This window comes from Felis catus, chromosome A1 (assembly GCF_018350175.1).
Source record: "Felis catus isolate Fca126 chromosome A1, F.catus_Fca126_mat1.0, whole genome shotgun sequence".
NCBI lineage: Eukaryota > Metazoa > Chordata > Mammalia > Carnivora > Felidae > Felis > Felis catus.
Window position 1 is genome coordinate 172,944,871 of NC_058368.1, and position 23,607 is coordinate 172,968,477.

General features: G+C 36.6%; 1 protein-coding gene across 8 annotated transcripts in view; it reads right to left on the minus strand.

Annotated features, from left to right (window-relative positions):
• Positions 1–23,607, minus strand: part of NSD1 (nuclear receptor binding SET domain protein 1) — a 146,129-nt gene that overhangs the window by 49,046 nt on the left and 73,476 nt on the right. For all 8 annotated transcript variants that reach the window (XM_006927884.5, XM_019838275.3, XM_023259154.2 and 5 more), the window contains 4 exons: positions 19,323–21,894; positions 4,320–4,444; positions 1,962–2,232; positions 651–760 (listed from right to left, as the gene is read on the minus strand). In XM_006927884.5, coding sequence (XP_006927946.3) covers positions 651–760; positions 1,962–2,232; positions 4,320–4,444; positions 19,323–21,894 — 3,078 coding nt within the window. The remainder of the gene's footprint in view (positions 1–650; positions 761–1,961; positions 2,233–4,319; positions 4,445–19,322; positions 21,895–23,607) is intronic.

Here is a 23,607-nt window from a genome sequence, read left to right on the forward strand (position 1 = left end):
AAAAACACTTTTTTTTAATTAAAAAAAAAAAAAAGGAAATCTGTGTATCCTAACAACTTAATTTCTAAAACCCTGAATTACTCCTCATACATATGGGCAACAGGAAGTTTCTTAAAAATTAATATCCAGATATCATCATTATAGAATTAGAAAACAATTTTCTATCTCTATCTACTATTTAATGATGCCTTCTTGGCTAATGAAAACCAAGTCTGCAAACTCAAAAACTTAAGTTCAAATATTTCTATTTGGTTTATAACTGAGCTGAGTCTTTTCTTAGCTGGTATGAAAATAGGGCAGTGGGATAAGAGTAGGTTAGTGGCGTATACAGACAGAAGTGAGGTAGAAATCAGGTTAAGAGATTTGAGCCTGGAAAAGAAATGACAACAAACACAAATTTTACTCAATCTTAAAACCTTTTTACATTTTCATTTGAAAAGAAAATCTAAAAACAACTGATACACATGTCCACACAAATGGAGAACAGTCTCTCAATATAGAATCTTAGACCAAATGTATATACTGTAACATTCTGTAATTTCTATGTTAAGTGTGCATCAATGTTGCTAAGTATTACTAAAAGCTCTGTTTTAAAATCACATATTTCCATATGGTTTAATCATATTTTAGAATTGACTAAAATAACATACCTTTTTAGAAAGACCAAGATCCCCTTTCTTAGGCATAAATCCAGGGTCTAAATCATTGGATTCAAGAAGTTTCTTAGTTGGTTTTCTCTGACGTTTACTTTCATAATTTCCTGAAATGCATATATCTTTTCATTAAATGATTTAGAAACTGAGCACATGCTAATTTAAAAAAAAAAAAATCTATATGCCACAGAAAAATGAATGACCATATTTTTTATGTTTTCCTCCTCACCTTCTGGGTAGGGACAGGATAGGAATTTATTTATTCTAAAATATTAGTTAACATAAAACAAGAAAATAGTTCTCAATGCAGATACAAACTAATGTGAAGATGTTTTTATATACATCTCTCATAAAAGGACTAAAGGAAAAATCAAAAGGGCAAAACTGCTTTTATATTAATTAACTGTTAGTAAGGACAAAAGGAGAAGTAAGGTGGAGTAGAGCCTGAATTCCAAGCATAACAGCACCAAGATTACAATTTTTATTCTACTCCTAAACAAATAAAAGAGACATTTACTTTGTAGGGCTGTTCTTAAGAATTATATAAAAAAGCCTAATAACAGAGTTTGGTTCATAAATAATGAGATAGTAACTATCATTATTACTCCTTTTAAAAGTATTTGGGATTCTGCCTTAATTAATAAGCACAATTGGGATACTTTTTTTTACTTTAAGGAATAACACCACAAGCTACTGTTGGGAATATAAAAAAGTTACATTCAAAATTTTCCTTGGGTGACTATAATATTCAAAAGTCAGAAGGTAAATTAAAGACCATATGTTTAGATCCAGCTCCCACCAGGTTGACATGTATATAAAGAATGATAAAGTGAAAAGCAATTGGTTAACTTCAAGGGAGAATTTATAATTAGCTGCTTACTATGTGTCAGGTAAATTACATTATGATGTCCATTTTATATATGAGGAAACATGTTGAGAGGTTAAGCAACTTTCTAAGTAACACAAGGATTGGTAGAGCTAGTATCTGAAGCATAAGTTTCATTTGTTTATTTTACTGTGTAGTGCCCCTCCCTAAAACACTGTTATCCTAAGTATTCACTCACATGGTGTTTGATCAACAGTCATGAAGATCAACAGTAGAGTAAGGAGAGTAGTTTTTAAAATGTCTTCTGGACAGAGTACCACCAATTCATGGTCACTGAATTACATTCAATTAGCCAGCACTTTTGGGATTTCCAGGAGAAAAGTGGGTAGTTTGTTTATTATATAGAGATACACTATTAGCTTTTCATCACAACATACTAAAATCCTATCCACTTACATACGGAGACCCCATCCCCATCTTACCTGGTGTTTTAACTAGCAATTCCTCAGACTCAAGGGCAGGCCGTGGAGAGACTTCCGGAGCCACAGGCACAGACAAGGTCAGCTGTGGCAACTCAGCATGTCCACCTCCAAGTTCTGACTGAGCCAAGGGCCCTTCCAAAAACGGAGCCTCCCTTTCAAGAACTGGAGGCTCTTCTTTGGTTGAAATCAAAGAATTCTCATCCACCCGCTTGTTCTGAGCACTAGATCGACATCGGGCTAAAAGGCTTTCCTCTTCACAGCGGGAACTTACCTAAGAGCAAAAAATAGAAGTAGAATCCATAGACCACAAAGTTGCTGTAATTCCAGTGTTAAAAAGAATAATGCACTTAAAAATGAAATTCTGACACATGCTACAACATGAATGAACCTTGAAGGTATTACACTAAGTGAAATAGGCCAGACATAAAGAATGAATATTGTATGAGTCCACTTATAATGAGGTAACTAGAATGGTAAAAATTCATAGAGACAGAAAATAGAATGGTGGTTGCCAAGGGCTGAGAAGAGAGTAAAGTAGGAAGTTATTCTTTAACAGGTACAGAGTTTGAGTTTGCCAACATGAAAAAAGGTCTAGAGATGATGGATGGTGGTGCTGGGTGCACAACAATGTGAATGAATGTACTTAAAGACAGAGAACCGTATACCTAAAAATGTCTACAATTCTAAATTTTATATGGATTTCACTATAGTTTTTTAAAAAGGGGAAAATGCAATTAAGATACAGTAAAACTATAAAAATTCTTTAAGGCCATAGTGATAATCCTCCCCACCCACAAAAGATTTTTTTTTTTTTAATGTTTATTTATTTTTGAGAGAAACAGAACATGAGTTGGGGAAGGGCAGAGAGGGAGACACAGAATCAGAAATGGGTTCCAGGCTCTGAGCTGTCAGCACCAAGGCAGGGCTCAACCCACAAACTGCGAGATCATGACCTGGGCCGAAGCTGGACCCTCAACTGACTGAGCCACCCAGGTGCCCCACACACATACTGCTTCTTGATCAAAGGGAGCAAAATATGACTTAGAAGAAATCAGTCAAGACTGTAGACAACTGAATGTTAAATCCCTTCTAATGTCATGGAATATATGACACAATACACCTATAAATTAATATAGCTAAAATTGTTTAACGTGAATCCATCAAATTGTTTTCGACTTAGTAAGAAAGAGGATAGATTAGTGACACCTATGAAGAAGCAATCATACAAATCTAGAAGGGAGATATTGTAAAGGTACTCACTCTCATTACTTAGATAGATAGGGTCATAAAACAGGGGAACTGTTCTGGATTTAAAAGAAATTTAAGAAATGTAACAACCAGATACAACGTGTAATCCTGGAATGGATAAACCAAATATAAAGGTTAAAGGACAAGTGAGGAAAGCTAAATATGGATTTCTTATCAGATAAACTGATCATATGAGATATAGTAATGCTTTATCAGTTATGAAGGAAAGCGTTCTATTTTTTAGAGGCGCATATTATTTAGGAGGAGAAAGTAAAGTGTCTTAAATTTACTTTAAACTACTTCAGCTTAGGGGTGCCTGTGTTGACTCAGCTGGTTAAGCATCCGACTTCAGCCTAGGTCATAATCTTGCAATTCCCGAGTTCGAGCCCCGCATCGGGCTCTGTACTGACAGCTCAGAGTCTGGAGCCTGTTTCAGATTCTGTGTCTTCCTCAATCTCTCTCTGCCCCTACCCCACTCGTGCTCTATTTCAATCTCTCGAAAATAAAATAAATAAACATTTAAAAAAATTCAATAAAAAAAATAATAAAGTGCTTCAGCTTAAAAAAACTGAATTAAGGGGCACATGGGTGGCACAGTCAGAAGAGTGTGCAACTCTTGAACTCAGGGTCATGAGTTCAAGCCCCAAGTTGGGTATAGAGATTACTTGAATAAATATAAAATTTCAAAAAAAATTGAATTAAGAAATAAAGCAAATAAGGTATCAATAACATTTCCTTAAAAAAATTACGATCCTAAAAAAAAAAATTACGATCCTAAAAAAAAAATTACGATCCTACCATACAAATTTATATTCTATGATTTTACTAAATACCCTAAATCATTAAACACTCTTTGAAAGAAAAGGGAAAAATTTATATATATATGTAAATATATATATATTACTATACACAGTGCATAGACACATTTATACATTTCTTGTATAACTAGCATATTCTAGGTACTGTGCCAGAAGCTGGAGCTAAGAAGCTGAAAAAGTAAGATCCAGCTAAGAAATTTATTATCCCATGCACACAAAATATAATATTGAAGGCAAATCTGCAGTATCCTAAAAGGATTGATGAAAAGACTGTTGAAATGTTGGAACATACCTTGTGCACCTGTTCCTGCACCTTCTTTTGTTTTTTCTTAGGAGCAAATATCTGATCATATTCTTCTGTATATTCCAGAAGCCACTTGCTTGGCTTCCTAAGACGCTTCTTCTCTGACCGCATAGCTAAAAGAGGAACAAGTTCATATTAACCAAAAAAGTTAGAGGAAAACCCATTGTTTCATACAACCATCCCTGCACTCTCAAAGGTCAGAGATGGGAAACTCTTGTTTTTCAAACACTCTGCTTAAGCTCCAAAAGGCTAAAAGTGATTTGCTATGGTTTCTCATATGCAAAAGTCGAGAGGGGAGAGACTTGTGTTGCTCTATACACATACACACAGCCCATCTGAAGTTAAGGAAAAGATTAAATTGAAACTAACTGGTATTCCATAGTGACAGATACAGCTAATATTAAAATATAGTCTAAATCAAGCAAATTCAAAAAATATACAATGAGTTTTTTAATAACATCTCTCTGGATTATGCAGAATACTGGATGGATATTCAGATGAAATATTTACCTAATCAGTACTACCATGTGAATTTCAAAAACAATTTACATAAACTTCATATCATAGTTATAGTGAGTTTCACATTAGAAACAGGAGTATTTCTAAACAGAATTATTTAAAAATATGTAATTAAGTATATGTATACCATTATCTCAATGACATAAAATGTATATGCCATGTATGTCAAAAGCAGAAAATAAGATAAAAATACATAGTCTGGGGTACCAAAAAAAAGAAAAACCTGTCATATTTTATGGTCAAAATTTCAAAGTATCATACCAGTTTTCTCTGAATTAATGGTAAAACAATAATCTATTATAGTTTCCTGATAGACCTTTGTCTCAGCTTAACATGCTATCATCATTTTACAAGGTTTTTGGAGCAAAAGCTAATGCATACAGAATGTAAGATACAGTGTACTCAAGAAGCAAGAGGTATTTCATGACACAACAACCTCAGAGGGAACAATTTCTGCCTCAGTTGAATGTGGCAATACTGACATTCTCTCAATAAAAGAAATGCAAAAGTTGAGACTAAAAGGAAAAGGTCAAAAGCCATAAAACTGTATTATGACAAAATATGGAAAATAATTTTAATTCTAACTACTGTAATTTCACAATATACCACTTAGTTATTTAAATCTAATATAAAAGGAGTTGAAAACTTATATTCACCTGAAAACCTGCACATCATTAAAATTTTTTTTCAATGTTTATTTATTTTTGAGAAAGAGAGAGAGAGAGAGAGAAAGAGAGAGACAGACGCGAGTCGAGGAGGGGCAGAGAGAGGAGACACAGAATCTGAGGCAGGCTCCAGGCTCTGAGCTGTCAGCACAGAGCCAGACACGGGGCTTGAACCCACAAACTGTGAGATCATAACCTGAGCTGAAGTCAGGTTTTCACACTTAACTGACTGAGCCACCCAGGCACCCCTGCACATCGATTTTTAAAGCAGCTTTATTCCTAATTACCAAAACTTGGAAGCAACCAAGATGCAGGTGAATGGAAACATAAACTGTGTTATGTCCAGACAATAGAATATTACTCAGCACTAAAATACCAAGCCATGAAAAGACATGAAAGATATTTAAATGCATATTACCAAGTGAAAAAAGCCAATTTGAAAAGGCTACATACACACTATAGGATTTCAACTATATGACATTCTGGAAAAGGCAAAACTATGAAGACCATAAAAAAATGGTTACAGGGTGAGGAAGGGAGGCCTAGCAGAGAAAGAGGGATAGATAGATAAGCAGAGCACAGACTTCGGGCAATGAAAATAATCTGTAGGATACCATAATCATGGAAACATGTCATTACACATTTGTCCAAACCCAAATAATGTACACCACCAAGAATGAACCCCAAGGTAAACTATGGACTTTGGGCGATTATAATGTGTCAATGTACGTTCATCAATTGAAACAAATGTACCACTCTGGTGGGGGATGTTGGTAACAGGAAAAGTTGTGTGTGTGGACAGAGTGGGCAATCTATGTGTCTTACCCTCAATTTTGCTGTGACCCCAAAACTGCTCTAAAAAAATAAAATATTAACAAAAAATAAAAAGTTAATTGTAGAAGCTGAAATAACTACCAAATTTATATACCTATAGAACTCCCACTATAATTATGGGGCATGTTAAACCTTTCAACCAATGCAATTTTCCTAACAACATTTTTAGACCATAAACCTGTAAGTGATCCAAATTGGTATTCCCCAAGCAAGTATTTCAAAAGAAGTTAAAACACCCAAAGCCAAGCAATTACTTAAAATGTTCCCCTCAAATAATATCTGAAAAATCTCTCTTAGAGCAAAGAAATAGCCAAATAGATCTTTAAATAAATATATACATCTGTACCTATGATAGTTGATGGGTAATAACTTTATGCTCTGAAGCAAATACATTATGCCTTTAATATATTCCCATTAGACATAGCATCCAAGTTTTTTAAACACCAACAGCATTTTTTAACACAAGTAAGACCAAAGAAATGATAAGGAGTAACAGGGATTTACTATGCCCAAGTCACAGTTCAGCCATGTCATATTCATGAATTTCTAATCTTCAATCTACAAGATAGGTGATAACATCCCCATTTTATAAAAAATGCAACTGAGGCTTGAAGAAGAAAGTGTCTTGCCTAAGCCCATTCAAGTTAATCCATTATTTAAGTGGCAAGGCAATGATTTGAACCAAAATCTGTCCACACTCCAAAACCATTGGGCACTTTTTACTAAAACCTATCCCTATGTTGTCACATCATCATATTCCTCAACCAGTCTCCCTGCCCCCATCTATCACTACTTCCCCACACTAATTAAATCTCAGTCCTACAGAGGTTGTGTTCTCTCCTTTGTTGTCTTAAAAGGCTGCATAGGCTAATCCTTCTTCCTTTTCCTCCTGAAGCCTCTGTCCCCCATTCTACCTTTGGGTTCACTTCTCTCACAGAGTAACTTCTCAGATTAAGCTTTAGTCCTTTACCTCTCCATTTCCTTGAGATCCACAAGAAAATCAGCAAAAACACAAAAGACCTAGAAATTAAGAGGAACACTGTATCTGACATACCTATTAGAGGTTCCTGCACAAGTGCATGCATTGCTCTTCACCAAGTTATATAAAACAATCCTTTAAAGGTTTAGGGTTTGGCACACTACCAATGGGACTATTTTTATAAATAATGTCTTATTGGAATACAGCCATGCTCATGTATCTACTAATGACTTATGACTGCTTTTGTGCTAGAGAGTTGAGAGTGACAAGACAGTATGGCTTGCAAACTTAAAATATTTACTGTCTGTCCTTTTAAGGAAAGGATTACCAATCCCCCCTCCCCTTAAATGTACAATAGAGTTAACACCCTGTAAATAAAAACAGCCTGATCACAACTGAATGACTTAAAATCTAAGATGCTTCCTGAACTTCTGTTCCTGAGCTTGTTTCTTGTCCTCCTCAACTACACCTGCCACCACAACCCCCTACTCCCACTTATGTTCTCACCTAGATTGCTCATCCCACAAAACCACAGTTGAGCTGAAAGCACCTGGAGAAATAACTCACCATATCCAACTCTTCTACAAATGGCCAAAAGGAAATGACTTGCCAAACCAACATAAAGAATATCAAGAGTAAAAGAGGAATATGACCTTCTGGATACTAAAGGTAAATATTAAAAGGCAGAAAATTACAAAAGCTAATGGAGAGAGGAATAAATCATGCAAATCTCAATACATGGCACAGAGCAAATATGAAACTGAGCAGGAGCCAAAGTATGATCATAATTAAGTTTCTTGGCAACTACATATCAATTCCTAGCACAGAGCCAGGACCTGTTGTAAAGAATGGAGACACACTGCTCATACAGGACAAGCCTAGCAATGTCTTTTTTGACTACAGAGTGTATATATACCAGCTAAAATAATGAAATATCCATAAAGTTAAATCAACCCCAAATTTTCACAAACTGAAGAAAAGACAAATAAAATGTGGATAAATAAAATGTGGTGTACCTATACCCTGGAATACTATTCAGCAATAAAAACCAAAATATTGAGGGGTGCCTGAGTGGCTCAGTTGGTTAAGTGTCCAAATTTGGCTCAAGTCACGGTCTCGTGGTTCATGAATTCAAGCCCTGCATCAGGCTCTGTGCTGAAAGCTTGGAGCCTGCAGCCTGCTTCAGATTCTGTGTCTCCTTCTCTCTGCCCCTCCCCTGCTTGTGCTCTGTCTCTCAAAAATAAATAAACTTTAAACAAACAAAATATTGATACATGCTACAATATGGATAACCACAAAAATATTATGCTAAATGAAAAGCGCAAAACACAAAAGATCACATACTATATGATTCCATTAATATGAAACGTCCAGAAGAGGCAAATGGTGGGGGTTTGGGGGTACAATCAGTGGTTGCTGGGGCTAGGAGTACAAATGAACTAGCTATAAATGGGATGGAGGACTCTCACTGGGTAGAACAAATGTTCTAAAACTGATTTATGGGGATGGTTGCACAACTCAATAAATTTACTAAAAATCACTTACTTATACACTTAAAACGTATGAACCTTATGGTGTATAAATTGTACCTCATGCTCTCTTTCTCAAAATAAATAAACTAAAAAAAAAAAAAAAAAAAGACTGAATTACAGTTCTTTTCCTAAAGAACTACATTACAGTAAGTACTAAGAGCAACATCACTCCTCACTACACATTATTAACCCTTGTCATACACCTACTTTCCTAGTTCGGAAACCTCAGAGGCAAAAGAGATAAAGGAAGGGGGGACAAAAGGCAAAAGTCCACACATTCCTTCATAATAATAAAGTTACTGAGCCCAACCTCCTGTTGAAAACAAATAAAAATGCTACAAAATGTTTTTAAAACTACTTTAAAAGCAGCAAAGCACTGACAAGATTGTAATGAACTACAAACCAAAAATTACAAGTAATAACTATAGAAATAAAGCAATGAAATGGATTAGGTCCTGAAGACTTTGAGATCCAGCTAAAGCATACGAGGCAGAAGTTTGAGAGAGAATAAACTAGGGCCCCAAATAACTCTATCCTCAGAGTTACAGTAAAGCAAAAGAACACCATGTCCCAGCCTCCAGGAGACCACAAGGAAAGGTACCTTGGCAAGAAGTAGAAGGGGAGCAGAAGGGAAAATAAGTCCTTGAGAAGCTGTGACTGGTGCTCCTGTGGATTTGTAGCTCCCATAAGAAAATCAAGCAATTGATGTAAATTATGAAAAATAAATTATTAAAAAAAAAGTCAAGCAATTAGTACATCATGTTTAACAGAATAAAGGGCATAAAAAGGAATGATCATCCTAACAGACACAGAAAAACCACCTAACAAACCAGGAATAAAAGGCAACTTTCTCAACTTGAAAGGTCATCTATCAAAGTCATAGCTAACATCATAGTTAATAGTGAAAAATTGGGTATCTTTGCCCTAAGATCAGGAACTAGACAAGAGTGCCTGTTCACTCCACTTATGCTTAACACTGCACTGGAGGCTCTAGCTAGGGCAATTAGCCAAAAGGAAAAATAAATAAATACATACATACATACATACATACATACATACATACATACATACATACATAAATAACCAGATGAGAAAGGATGAAGTAAAAGTGTATTAGTTGATGACACGATCATGTGCATAGAAAATCCTAAGGAATTCAAAATAAAATAAATTAGAACTAAAAAATGAGTTCAGCAAGGTTGCAACATGCAAAATCAATATACAAAAAGCAAGTGTATTTCTGTATACTTGTAATGAACAACCCAAGAATGATCATTTTCATATCTCATTTGTAATAGCATCAAAAAATAAAATTAAAAAAATAAAATATTTAAGAATAAATTAAACAAAAGAACCACAAGAATTAGACACAGAAAACTGTCCTGTGGTTCATAGTTTAGAAAACTTAACAATGGCAACACTGCCGAAACTAATCTACAAATCCAGCACAATTCTTATCAAAATACCAGCTGGCTTTTTTGCAGAAATTAACATGCTGGTCTGAGAATTACAATGGAAATGCACAAGATGCAGAAAAGTCAAACAATCCTGAAAATTGACAAAGTTGGAGGACACACTTTCCAATTTCAAAACTACAATAATTACTACAAAAATAGGGCAAGTTAAGACTTTGTGGTACTGACATGGTAAAAACAAAACATATATATATATATATATATATATATATATATATATATATATATATATATATATCTCAGGAGTCTGGGTGGCTCAGTTTGGTAAGAATCTGACTCCAGCTCAGATCATGATCTAACGGTTTAGGAGTTCAAGCCCCACATTGGACTCTCTGCTATCAGCACAGTGGCTGCTTCAGATCCCCTCTCTCTCTGCTCATTCCCAGCTCATGCTCTCTCTCAAAAATAAACATTTAAAAATAAATAAAAGACAAATGACCATAAAAAATAACTATAATTTAAAAACTACGTTGAGGGAGGGCACGCCTGGGTGGCTCAGTGGGTTGAGTGTCTGACTTTGGCTCAGGTCAGGATCTTGCAGTTCTTGAGTTCCAGCCCCAGTCAGTCTCTGTGCCAACAGCTCAGAGCCTGGAGCCTACATCAGATTCTTTGTCTCCCTCTCTTTCTGCTCCTCCCCCATTCGTGCTCTGTCTCTCCCTCTCAAAACATAAACGTTTAAAAAAAAGAAATTAAAAAAAAAAGAATTAACGCCAGGGTGCCTGAGTGGATCAGTTAAGCATCCAACTTTGGGTCAGGTCATGATATTGCAGTTCATGGGTTTGAGCCCTGCACTGGGCTCTCTGCTGTCAGCACAGTGGCCACTTTGGATCCTCCGTCCACTCCCCTTCTCTCTGCCTGTCCCTTGCTCTCTCTTCAAATAACTAAAAATAAAAATAAAAATAAAAATAAAAATAAAAATAAAAATAAAAATAAAAATAAAAAAGAATTAATGCCAAAATTTCTCAAACTCTTCCAAAACACTGAGAATATTTCCAAATTCATTTTATGAAGTGAACATTACTCTAATGCCAAAGCCAGACAAATATACTTAAAAATTAAAAAAAGAAAAATTTAACCAATATTCCTTATGAACATTGCTGCAAAAATTCTCACAAACATTAGCAAACTGAATTCAAAAGAGCACACTGAAAGGATTACACACCATGACCAAGTGGGATTCACCCCTGGGATAGAAGGATGGTTCAACATATTTTTAAAAAAAGTAATAAAGACATTAACAAAATGAACATCACATGACCATCTCAACTGATGCAGAAAGGGCTTGACAAAATCTAACACCTTTTCTTCTTTTTTTTTTTTAAAGTAAGCTCTAGGCCGAACATGGGGCTTGAACTCATGACCTTGAGCGAGTCGGACACTCCTCCCAATACTTGTTCCTTAGAAAAACATTCAACATACTAGGTAGTCACATATGTAAATCCGTGTGGGGGCTGTGTGTGTGTGTGAGAGAGAGAAAATAGCATATATTTCATATATGAAAATACCATAACATGATATTCTATCATAGAAACTGAAAGCTTTTTCTCTAAGAGCAGGAACAAGGCTAGAATGACCACTCTTGCCACTTCTACTTAACACAATACTGAAGTCCAAACAAGAGCAACTAGGCAAGAATTAGAAATAAAAAACATCCAAATTGGTAAGAAAACAGTAAAATGGTCTCTGTTCACAGGTGACATGATCTTACATGAAGAAAATACTAAAGATTCCACCAAAAAATAAAAAAAAATACCAGTTAAGAATAAACAATTGCATAAAGGTGCAGTATACAAAAATCAACTTCTAAAATCAGTTGCATTTCTAAACACTAATAATGAACAATTCAAAAAGCAAATTAAGAAATCAATCCCATTTACAATAGCATGAAATAGAATAAAATATTTATGAATAAATTTAACCAAGGACATGAAAAACGTATGCACAGATGATTACAAACACTGCTGAAATTAAAGACAAATGGAAAGATTCCCACATTCATGAACTGGGAGATTTAATATTGTCAAAATGTTCATACTACCCAAGAGTGATCTTCAGACTAACTGCAATTGCTACCAAAACCCCAAAGGCATTTTTTGCAAAAACAGAAAATAAAATCCGAAAATGCACATGGAATCTTAAAGGACCCCATAATAGCCAACAATTATGGAAAAGAACAAACACATCCTGTTTTCTAAATATATTACAAAGCTACATTACAATATGATATTCCCATAAAAACAGACATATAGATGACTGGAACAGAAAGGAGAGCACAGAAATAAACCCTTTGGTGTAAGGTCAAATTCTTTTTGGCCAGTATATTAAGACTACACAACGAGGAAAGGATAGTCTCATCAATAAATGGTGCTGGGAGGGGCGCCTGGGTGGCTCAGTCGGTTAAGCGTCCCACTGGGGCTCAGGTCATGATCTCACGGTTCGTGAGTTCGAGCCCCGCGTCGGGCTCTGTGCTGACAGCTCAGAGCCTGGAACCTGTTTCAGATTCTGTGTCTCCCTCTCTCTCTGACCTCCCCCATTCATGCTCTGTCTCTCTCTGTCTCAAAAGTACATAAACGTTAAAAAAAAATAAATGGTGCTGGGAAAAGTGGGTATTCACATGCAAAAAAGAAAGATGGATCTTTATCATGCATTACATACAAAAATTAACTCAAAATTATATCAAAAACCTAAATCTAAGATCTGAAACTATGAAACTCCAGAAGAAAAGGAAATAGATTCAATTCATAAATGAAATGAGCAATTTTTTCTTTGATAGGACATCAAAAGCACAGACAACAAAACCAAAAACAGACAAATTTGACTACATGAAACTTTTTCTACAATTTTCTGCACAGCAAAGGAAACAACTAACACAATGGAAATACAACCTACAAAATGAAAGAAAATATTTGCAAACCATATATCAAATAAGGGGTGATCACCCAGATTAAACAAATCAGTTAACAAAAGAACCCAACTCAAAAATGGGCAATGGACTTGGAGAGACATTTCTTCAAAGATATACAAATAGCCAATAAGCATATGAAAAGATGCTCAGTATCACTAATCAAGGAGATGCAAATCAAAACTAGGAGACATCAACTTACCCCTGCTAGGATGGCCACCATTAAAAAATAAGTAACAAGTACTGAGGATGTGAGGAAATTGGGACACTAGTGCACTGTGCACTGTTGGTAGGATTATAATATGGTACAGCCACTATGGAAAACAGTATAGTTTCCTCAAAATATTAAAAATAGAATTCTATAATCCGTTCCAATTCTGGCATGTATTTAAAAGAATTGAAAATGTGATCTCAAAGAGATATGTATTTGCACATCCATGTTCAATGCAGCCTTATTCATGACAGTCAAGTTATGGAAGAACTTAAATGTCCAATCTCAAATGTCCACTGATAGATGAATAGATTAAAAAAATACATGTTATGTACATACAATGAACTATTATTCAGCCTCAATAAAGATGGGAATCATGTCATGTGCTAGATTATGAATGAATCTTGAAGACATTATGCTAAGTGAAATAATCCAATCTCAAAAAGACAAATACTACATGATTCCATTTATAGGAGGTATCTAAAGTAATCCAACTCCTAAAAACAGAAAGAGAATAGTGGTTGCCAGGGGATGGGGGAAAAAGGGGAAAAACGGGGAGTTGCTGTTCAAGGAGTATAGCTTCAGACATGAAAGATGAAAAAGTTCTAGAGATCTGTTGTACAACAATGTGCATACACTTAATACTGTAATGTATATATGGCACTTGTTCAAAAGTTAAATCTATGTATTTTTTACAATAATAATAACCCATTACTACATTTTAACCAAAAGAACCAAACACCAAAGTACCACATATTGTATGATTCTATTGACATGAAATGCACAGAAGAAACAATGGCCTTGAATGATAACTGGATCAGATGAACTTGACAGATATATTCAGAACTTTTCATCCAAAAACAGCAGAATATACATTCTTCTCAAGTGCACATGGAACATTCTCCAAGACACAGGTATAAATGTCTATGCACAAAATTCAGGAACACTGAAATATATAAAACAATCACAAACATAAACAATCTTATTGGTAATAATGTGGTACTTGCAGGGGACTTTAATACTCCACTTACAACAATGGACAGATCATCTAGACAGAAAATCAGTAAAGAAACAATGGCCCTAAATGATACACTGGGCCAGATGGACTTGACAGATATATTTAGTATTTTCTTCCTAAAGCATCAGAATACACATTCTTCTCCAGTGTACATGGAACATTCTCCAAGATACATCACATACTGGGTCACAAAGCAGCCCTCAATAAATATAAAAGAATTAAGATCATACCATGCATATTTTCAGATCACAATGCCATGAAACTTGAAATCAACCACAAGAAAAAATTTGGAAAGCCTCCAAATGCATGGAGGTTAAAGAACATCCTACTAAAGAATGAAGGGTCAAACAGGCAATTAAAGAAGAAATTTAAAAATATATGGAAGCAAATGAAAATGAAAACACAACAGTCCAAACACTTTGGGATGCAGCAAAGGCAGTCCTAAGGGGAAAATACATTGCAATCCAGGACTAACTCAAGAAACAAGAAAAATCCCAAATACAAAACCTAATCGCACACCTAAAGGAAATAGAAGTAGAACACAAAGAAACCCCAAAGCCAGCAGGAGAGAAATAATAAAGATTACAGCAGCAATAAACAATACAGAATCAAAAAACAAAACAACCACACACACACAAGAAAACAAACAGTAGAACAGATCAATGAATCTAAGAGCTGGTTTTTTGAAAAAAATAAACAAAACTGATAAACTCCTAGTCAGACTACTCAAAAAGATGACCCAAATAAATAAAATCACGAATAAAAGAGGAGAGATCACAACCAACACCACAGACATACAATCATTAGAAAATACTATGAAAAATTATATGCCAACAAACTGGACAACCTGGAAGAAATGGACAACTTCCTAGATACCCACATACTACCAAAACTCAAACAGGAAGAAACAGAAACTCTGAACAGACCAGTAACCAGTGAAGAAATTGAATCAGTTATCAAGAATCTCCCAACAAATAAGAGTCCTGGGCCAGATGCCTTCCCAGGGGAATTCTACCAGACATTTATTTTTTAAATTTTTTAACGTTTATTTATTTTTGAGACAGAGAGAGACAGAGCATGAATGGGGGAGGGTCAGAGAGAGAGGGAGACACAGAATCTGAAACAGGCTCCAAGCTCTCAGCTGTCAGCACAGAGCCCAACGCGGGGCTCGAACTCACAGACTGCGAGACCATGACCTGAGCCAAAGTCGGACGCTTAACTGACTAAGCCAACCAGGCGCCTCTCTACCAGACATTTAAAGCAGAGTTAATACCTATCCTTCCCAAGCTGTTCCAAAAAACAGAACTGGAAGGAACACTTCCGGAGTCATTCTATGGAGCTAGCATTACCTTGATTCCCAAAGCAGAGACCCCACTAAAAAGGAGAATTGCAGGCCAATATCCCTGACAAACATGGACGCAAAAATTCTCAACAAGATATTAGCAGACCAAATTCAACAGTATATTAAAAGAATTATTCACCATGATTAAGTGGGATTCATTCCTGGGCTGCAGAGCTGTTTCAATATTTGCAAGTCAATCAATGTGATACATCACATTAATAGAAGAAACGATAAGAACCATATGATCCTGTCAATATATGCAGAAAAAGCCATTTGACAAAATACAGCATCCTTTCTTAATAAAAACCTTCAAGAAGTCAGGATAGAAGGAACATACCTTAACATCATAAAAGCCATATATGAAAAGCCCACAGCTAATCTCATCCTCAACGGGGAGAAACTGAGAGCTTTGCCCCTGAGGTCAGGAACATGACAGGATGTCCACTCTCACCACTGTTGTTTAACATAGTGTTGGAAGTCCTAGACTTAGCAATCAGACAACAAAATGAAATAGGGCATCCAAATTGGCAAAGAAGAAGTCTAACTTTCACTTTTTGCAGATGACAGGATACTCTACATGGAAAACCCGAAAGACTCTACCAAAAAGCTGCTAGAACTGACACATGAATTCAGCAAAGTCACAGGATACAAAAATCACTGTACAGAAATTGGTTGCATTTCTATACACCAACAATCAAGCAAAAGAAAGAGAAATCAAGAAACCGATCCCATTTACAATTGCACCAAAACCATAAAATACCTAGGAATAAACCTAACTAAAGATAAAAAATCTGTATGCTGAAAACTATAGAAAACTTATGAAAGAAATTGAAAAAGACACAAAGAAATAGAAAAACATTCCATGGTTCATGAATTGGAAGAACAAATATTGTTAAAATCTCAATACTACCCAACGTAATCTACACATTCAATGCAATCCCAAACAAAATTGCACCGGCATTCTTCTCAAAGCTAGAACAAACAATCCTAAAATTTATATGGAACCACAAAAGACCCTGAGAAGACAAAGTAATGTTGAAAAAGAAAATCAAAGCAGGAGGCATCATAATCCTGGACTTTAGCCTCTACTACAAAGCTGTAATCATCAAGAAAGTATGGTACTGGCACAAAACCAAACACATATATACCAATGGAATAGAATAGAGAACCCAGAATTGGACCCACAAATGTATGGCCAACTAATGACAAAGCAGGAAAGAGTATCCAGTGGAAAAAAGACAGTCTCTTTAGCAAATGGTGCTGGGAGAACTGGACAGCAACATGCAGAAGAATGAAACTGGACCACTTTCTTAAAGCATACACAAAAATAAACTTAAAATGGATGAAAGACCTAAATGTGAGACAGGAAACCATCAAAACCCTAGAGGAGAAAACAGGCAACAACCTCTTTGACCTCAGTCACAGGAACTTCCTACTCAACACGTCTCTGATGGCAAGGGAAATAAAAGCAAAAAGAATTACTGGGACCTCATCAAGATAAAAAGCTTCTGCAAAGGAAACAATCAAGAAAACTAAAAGGCAACTGACGGAATGGGAGAAGATATTTGCAAATGACATATCAGATAAAGGGTTAGCATCCAAAATCTATAAAGAACTTATCAAACTCAGCACCTGAAAAACAAATAATTCAGTGAAGAAATGGGCTGAAGACATGAACAGACACTTTTCCAAAGAAGACATCCAGATGGCTAACAGACACATGAAAAGAAGTTCAACATCGCTCACCATCAGAGAAATACAAATCAAAACCACACTGAGATACCACCTCACACTGGTAGAAGTGGCTAAAATGAACAACTCAGGAAACAACAGATGTTAGCGAGGATGTAGAGAAAGGGGAACCCTCTTGCACTGTTGGTGGGAATGCAAACTGGTGCAGCTGCTCTGGAAAACTGTGGAGTTTCCTCAAAAATTAAAAATAGAACTACCCTACGACCCAGCAATAGCACTACTAGGAATTTATCCAAAGGACACAGGAGTGCTGATTCATAGGGATACTTGTACCCCAATTTTATACCAGCACTTTCAACAATAGCCAAATCATGGAAAGAGCCCAAATGTCCATCAACTGATGAATGGATAAAGAAGATGTGGTTTATACATACAATGGAATACTATTTGACAATGAGAAAGAATGAAATCCTGCCATTTGCAACAACATGGATGGAACTGGAGAGTATTACGTAAAATGAAATCAGTCAGAGAAAGACAGGTATCATATGTTTTCACTCATATGTGGAACTTAAGAAGCTTAACAGAAGACTGAAGGGAAGGGGGAAAAATAGTTTCAAACAGAGAGGAAGGCAAACCCATGAGACTCTTAAATACAGAGAACAAATTGAGGGTTGATGAGGGGACAGGGGAGAGGGGAAAATGGGTGATGGGCATTGAAGAGGGCACTTGCTGAGATGAGAACTGGGTGTTGTACGTAAACGATGAATCACAGGAATGTACTCCCAAAACCAAGAGCACAATTTATACACTGTGTATTAGCTAACTTGACAATAAATTATATTACAAAAATAAAAATAAAAAAATAACAGTCATCATCAAAGTTAAAAAAAAAAAAAAAAAGAAATGTACAGAACAGGCAAATCTACAGATTGGGGAGAAATGAAAGGAAATTAATAAAAGGTACAGTATTTATTTCTGGGTGATACAAATATTCCAAAACTGATTGTATTGACAACTGCACAAGTCTGTGAATATACTAAAAACCCCTGAAGTAAACTTTAAAATGATGAGATATCTCAAGGTATGTGAATTATATCTCAATAAAACTGTCAGAAAACAGAATCTACTGTGATAAAACAACTTTGAGAATTTTATGTTTAAGGATAGTCAGTGTTATCTTCAATAACTATAGTGTATAATATTGCATATTAATATTTTAAAAGACCATTTTTCTTCTGCTAAGGTTAAGATACCCTAGTACTTCAGTTTTCTTGTTGTTCTCAAATCTCATTACAGAAGGGAAGTTAAGACATCTTAAGGCCTTCGAGTAAGTACTACAGAATACTTTCTTTTTCCTAAAAGCACATGTCCCCTTCTGTCTACATAATATGTAGTAGACCTTCCTTAAATTGTAGTAAAGAAAGCCTATCATTCAATAAAATGTATTCACTTTCTCTAAACTAACAACTATGTTTAAATTTTAGGCTCAGAGCCTCTCAATTACCTAAAATGCCAGACTGAGTCTCCAAAAGTTCATAGATTTAAAAAGACAGGAAATGTCTTTTTAAAGACATTTCTTTAGTCTAAAAGCAAAAAGAAAAAAAGAAAAAAAAAGAGCTCTGGTTAATACATAATTTCTGAAAGTATATGGAAACCTGGTCGTAAAAATTCAGGACCTTCTATAAAAAGCCCTCCCTTCACTTCACATGATAAGTTTTTCTTCCCAATCTACCCTTCCTCCTCTCATCAAAACAAACCACATTCAGGAGGGTAACATTACCACTTCCTCTAGCCCTTTATCATACTCATGAATCCTTACCTGGTTCAGGGAGCTCAGGCTGGGGAGTCAAATTGGGAATTCCTGGCTCTTTTTCCATTTCCTCAATGCTGGCACTGGATTTATCACAAACATTCAACCGTGGCCCAACTGAATCTAAGCAGCTAGCATGATTTGGATCTGCCAGGGCATCTTCTAGTATGTTTGTCGAAGTAGGGGGTCTATGCTCTGGGAACTCATCCCCCTTCTTTACCGGGTCAGCTGGAAGCAAAACCCCAAAGGCACCCTCAGAGTTTTCTTTCTCCCTAAATCTGTTAGTGCGCTTACGAGGTTTAGTGCGCCTTTGGTTTAAACGCTGCCACCGCTTTTTAGGCACCGCTTGATTTACACCATTGGGTTCATCATTCTCACTGTTCACTTCAGTATCCAACTCTGGGCCTTTTCTGTTTTCAAAAGAGGGGCCTTTTTCAGGAATTTTATCAGGGTTAGACTGGTTGACTTTGTCATCAAAATTAACACTGGAAAAATGGGCACTGTCTTCACTTGTTAAATGACCCATTAACTGAAGGGGTTCTTCTTTACCAGGGTCTTCTAGTCCACCTCTTGAGCAGCCATTCTCTGAACCCCCACTTGGTCTGTCTCCCTGCAGTGCAGTCTCAAGAGTCACAGCTGGAAGTCGGTTCAGTTTTCTTTTGCGCTCTGTCTTTAAGGCTTTACGGTTTAATGTGTTCTTTCCCATCTGGGATGAAAAACTATCTCGCAATTTAGATGAAGGTTTTGATCGCCCACAGTTGCGCCTAGTAACACAGTTTGCACGACTTTTACCAGAAGCAGGGAGGTCTCTTCTGTCAGACACTAAGCTGGGGACAGATACAGACAACTCCCCAGACAGTGCAGAGTCACCCCCACTAGGGCTAGGACGGACTGGGTTCTGAGTGCCATCTCCATTTTTTTCTGAATTGTGAGTGGAGCTTCCTGAAACCAAGGCCTTAGAAGCAGCTACAGGACTACTGGTAGAACAGTCCCCAAGACCAGGACTCCGATAGGAAACCAAGTTTTGAGCAGTCATTAAGCGTTGCTCCTTGGTCTTACTATCATGCATATCTTTCAACATCATTAATAATGTACTGAATTTGTAGTCTGGTTCAATAGGTATATGATTCTGACCAGAGGCAGGAGAAAAGAGTAATGGTTTTGATGGCTTTGATGTTCCAGAGTCACTGACATCTTCACTTAAGGATCTATAAGAGAGTTCCTTCAACTCTGACAGAACGTGTTTCACCACTGCTGTTTCTATGTCATTTGAATCCCTGGTTTTCTCATGCATGTTGCTCAGTAGTTTTAGCCCATCCACTTTCCCACTTTTGGAAATGCTGGCCAAAGGAGAGCCTTTAGTATCAGAAGAGCAGCATTTCAAACTGCAGTCCTCATTTGTAACTGAAGATTCCACTACAACTGGATTTTCTTTATGTTTGCACTTTATACTTCGGATCTTGGGCTGTTTGCTTTTTGAATGTAACAGAGCTTGACTTGTAGCCCCACCTTTTATTAGGGAATTCTCACTGGAAATGCTTGATGGTGTGTTGAATTTTGGAGAGAAACCATCATTTCTAAACTCTGATTGGGGTTTGCGGATAAGAGTAGACACTTTAAGATCAGAGAGATTAACCTGAGATGTCTCAGTTCCAGGTTCTCCTGTCTTAGTACAATCCATTAAGTGGTCTGTATGTGAATTAGTAATGAGGGACTTCTGCTTTGCTTTTACCTTAGTGTTTGTGGCAGGATACCTAGTATACTTTACCTTTTCATTTTTCTGCACAGATAAAATGTTCTCTGTTCTATCAAAAGCATCTGTAATTTCAAGGACACTGTTATCAGATTCTGAACTATGATCTATGGGATCCAGATCACTGCTTCCATCATCAGAAGTGGTACAGATACTAATGGAATCACTGCGCTTTTCTTCATCACCTGCTCCAATATAACAGAGCTGTACTTTCGAACTACACACCAAACCTCTTTGGAGTTTTTTCTTTTCCCCAGAATGTTTAGAGATCAAGGCACCCTCAGACAAGCCCAGTAAAGAGTCACAATTTGAAGTCTCAAATTCTTTCTTTGCAGTGTTTTTTGCACAAGAAGAAAACAGGAAATTTCCTGGGGCAGTGCTGGACCCTGTGAGGCTGTTTGCTATCCTGGAAAGTTCATTAGAGGCCTGCTTATCAGATACATCCCCAGAAATAAAGTTTAGGCCAAGGTTCTCTGGAATCTTTCCCCTTCGTTCTTCCTTATGTGCTTCAAATTGTATGTGGCCCTTTTTCATACTAGTCCTTTTTGGATTATCAGAACTCTTTCTGGCTCGAGACTTAGCACAAGGCTTTTCCTTCTCATCTGCAGAATGTTCTGAGTCAAAAGCCAGAGATTTCAAGCAGCCATTAAGTAACAGGTCATGTTCTGATTCAGGATCATTTGTACAGTCCTCAAATGGCATGTCCTCCTCACTGTCCAACTTGATTGAACTGGTGACACATCTTCGGTTCTTCGACCCTTTGGGAACATCATACTGTTCAGCAAGACCAACACTGGCTTCCCATTTACTCAAAATTTTCTGAGGAACCTTAAATTTAAAGGAGAAAAAGATTGTAACTTATCAAAAAAAATGCGAAAGGGAACAGGGAGATTATCAGTGAAGACCTCTCAAATAAGCTTTTTCAAGCCTTATAATTTCTTCAAGGCACTTTTTGAAAAAAAAATTTTTAATATTCATTTATGTATTTCGAGAGAGAAAGCAAGCAGGGGAAGGGCAAAGAGAGGGAGAGAGAGAGAATCACAAGCAGGGTCTGCGCTGCCAGTGCAGAGCCCAGTGCAGGGCTCAAACCCACTAACAGTGGGATCATATCTGACCCCAAATCAAGAGTCGGATGCTTAACCGACTGAGCCACCCAGGTGAATCAAGACACTTTTATGGTACTAGCCAGGTGGTTAGCACCCATTGCTCACCCAAAGCCTAACAAATGGGGGGACTCCTCAAAACTACTTCTACCATTAAGATCTATCGTTAGAGGAAAGATTAATCCTATACACCCTCCACTCTCCCATAAAATAAAGAATAAAAGAGTGGATCATTAACCAGGATTGCATTACTCATGCACATGACATTACTAAATCAAGGAATAATCAGAATCTTCCTACCTACCCCTCCACACTTTAAAATAAGGATTTATTTTCTTCCTGACTTATGAAGGTCAAGCACTTGCTCAGCTGTATAAAAGAAAAAGCAAAAGGCTAAAGAAGATGAACATGGAAAAACAAAGAAAGGTGAAATGAGGTCAGATCCACCCTAGGAACCCTAAATTTGAACTTCTGGTTATCACTAAGCCCTTTTATTTCTGGTGATGTATCTGATTGTTCTACACATGTTACATAAAATCTGAATTATAACCAAGCAGTCTCCTAGGCTTAATCATGTAGCCCAGAGACAACAAAAAACCTTGGGTATTACAGATGTTCCTTTCTTGATTCCTCACAACATGGAGATACTGATGCTCCATGCAATACACCTATTTTTTCAAACATTTACTTACCTCCTTGGCTTTATACAAGAGATATTAGGCAAGGTTCCAGTTATCAGCTAACTATACTTTAATACTTGTAAAAGGGGTGTTTCACTGAGCATGTAAAAATTCAAGTCACTGGATAGGTAGCCTCCTCTTATAAAGCAATGAGCTGACCATCTAGTTTATTTTACACTCAAGTACACATTCATTAATTCTCATGACTGTGATAAGAATTAATCAACTTTCCAAAACCTGAAAGCCCTAGTGAACTATTTCACCTTCTAGGACTGACATAAAGGAATAGTAAAAGAAATAAACCAAATTTTATTCAGCCAACGTTAACACAAATCATCAAGCAAATGGAAAAAAACAATGCTCTTTATTAAAATATTACTGGGGAGTGGCGGGGGGGGGTGAGGGGGGACCCTGGGTAGCTCAAGTCGGTTAAGCATCGGACTTTGGCTAAGGTCATGATCTCATGGCTTGTGGGTTCGAGCCCCACAGTGGGCTCTCTACCGTCAGCACAGTGCCCGCTTCAGTTCCTCTGTCTCCCTCTGTCTATGCTCCTCCACTGCTTGCACTCTCCCTCTCTCGAAAATAAACAAACATTAAAAAATTAAAAAACAAGAAAACTGATTATGAAAATGCAACCTTAAGTGTCAACAACCACATACAAAAAACAAAAAACAGCATATGCAACACCATGGATGGAGCTACAGTGTAACGCTAAGTGAAATAAGTCAGTCAGAGAGACAAATCCCCTAAGATTTCAC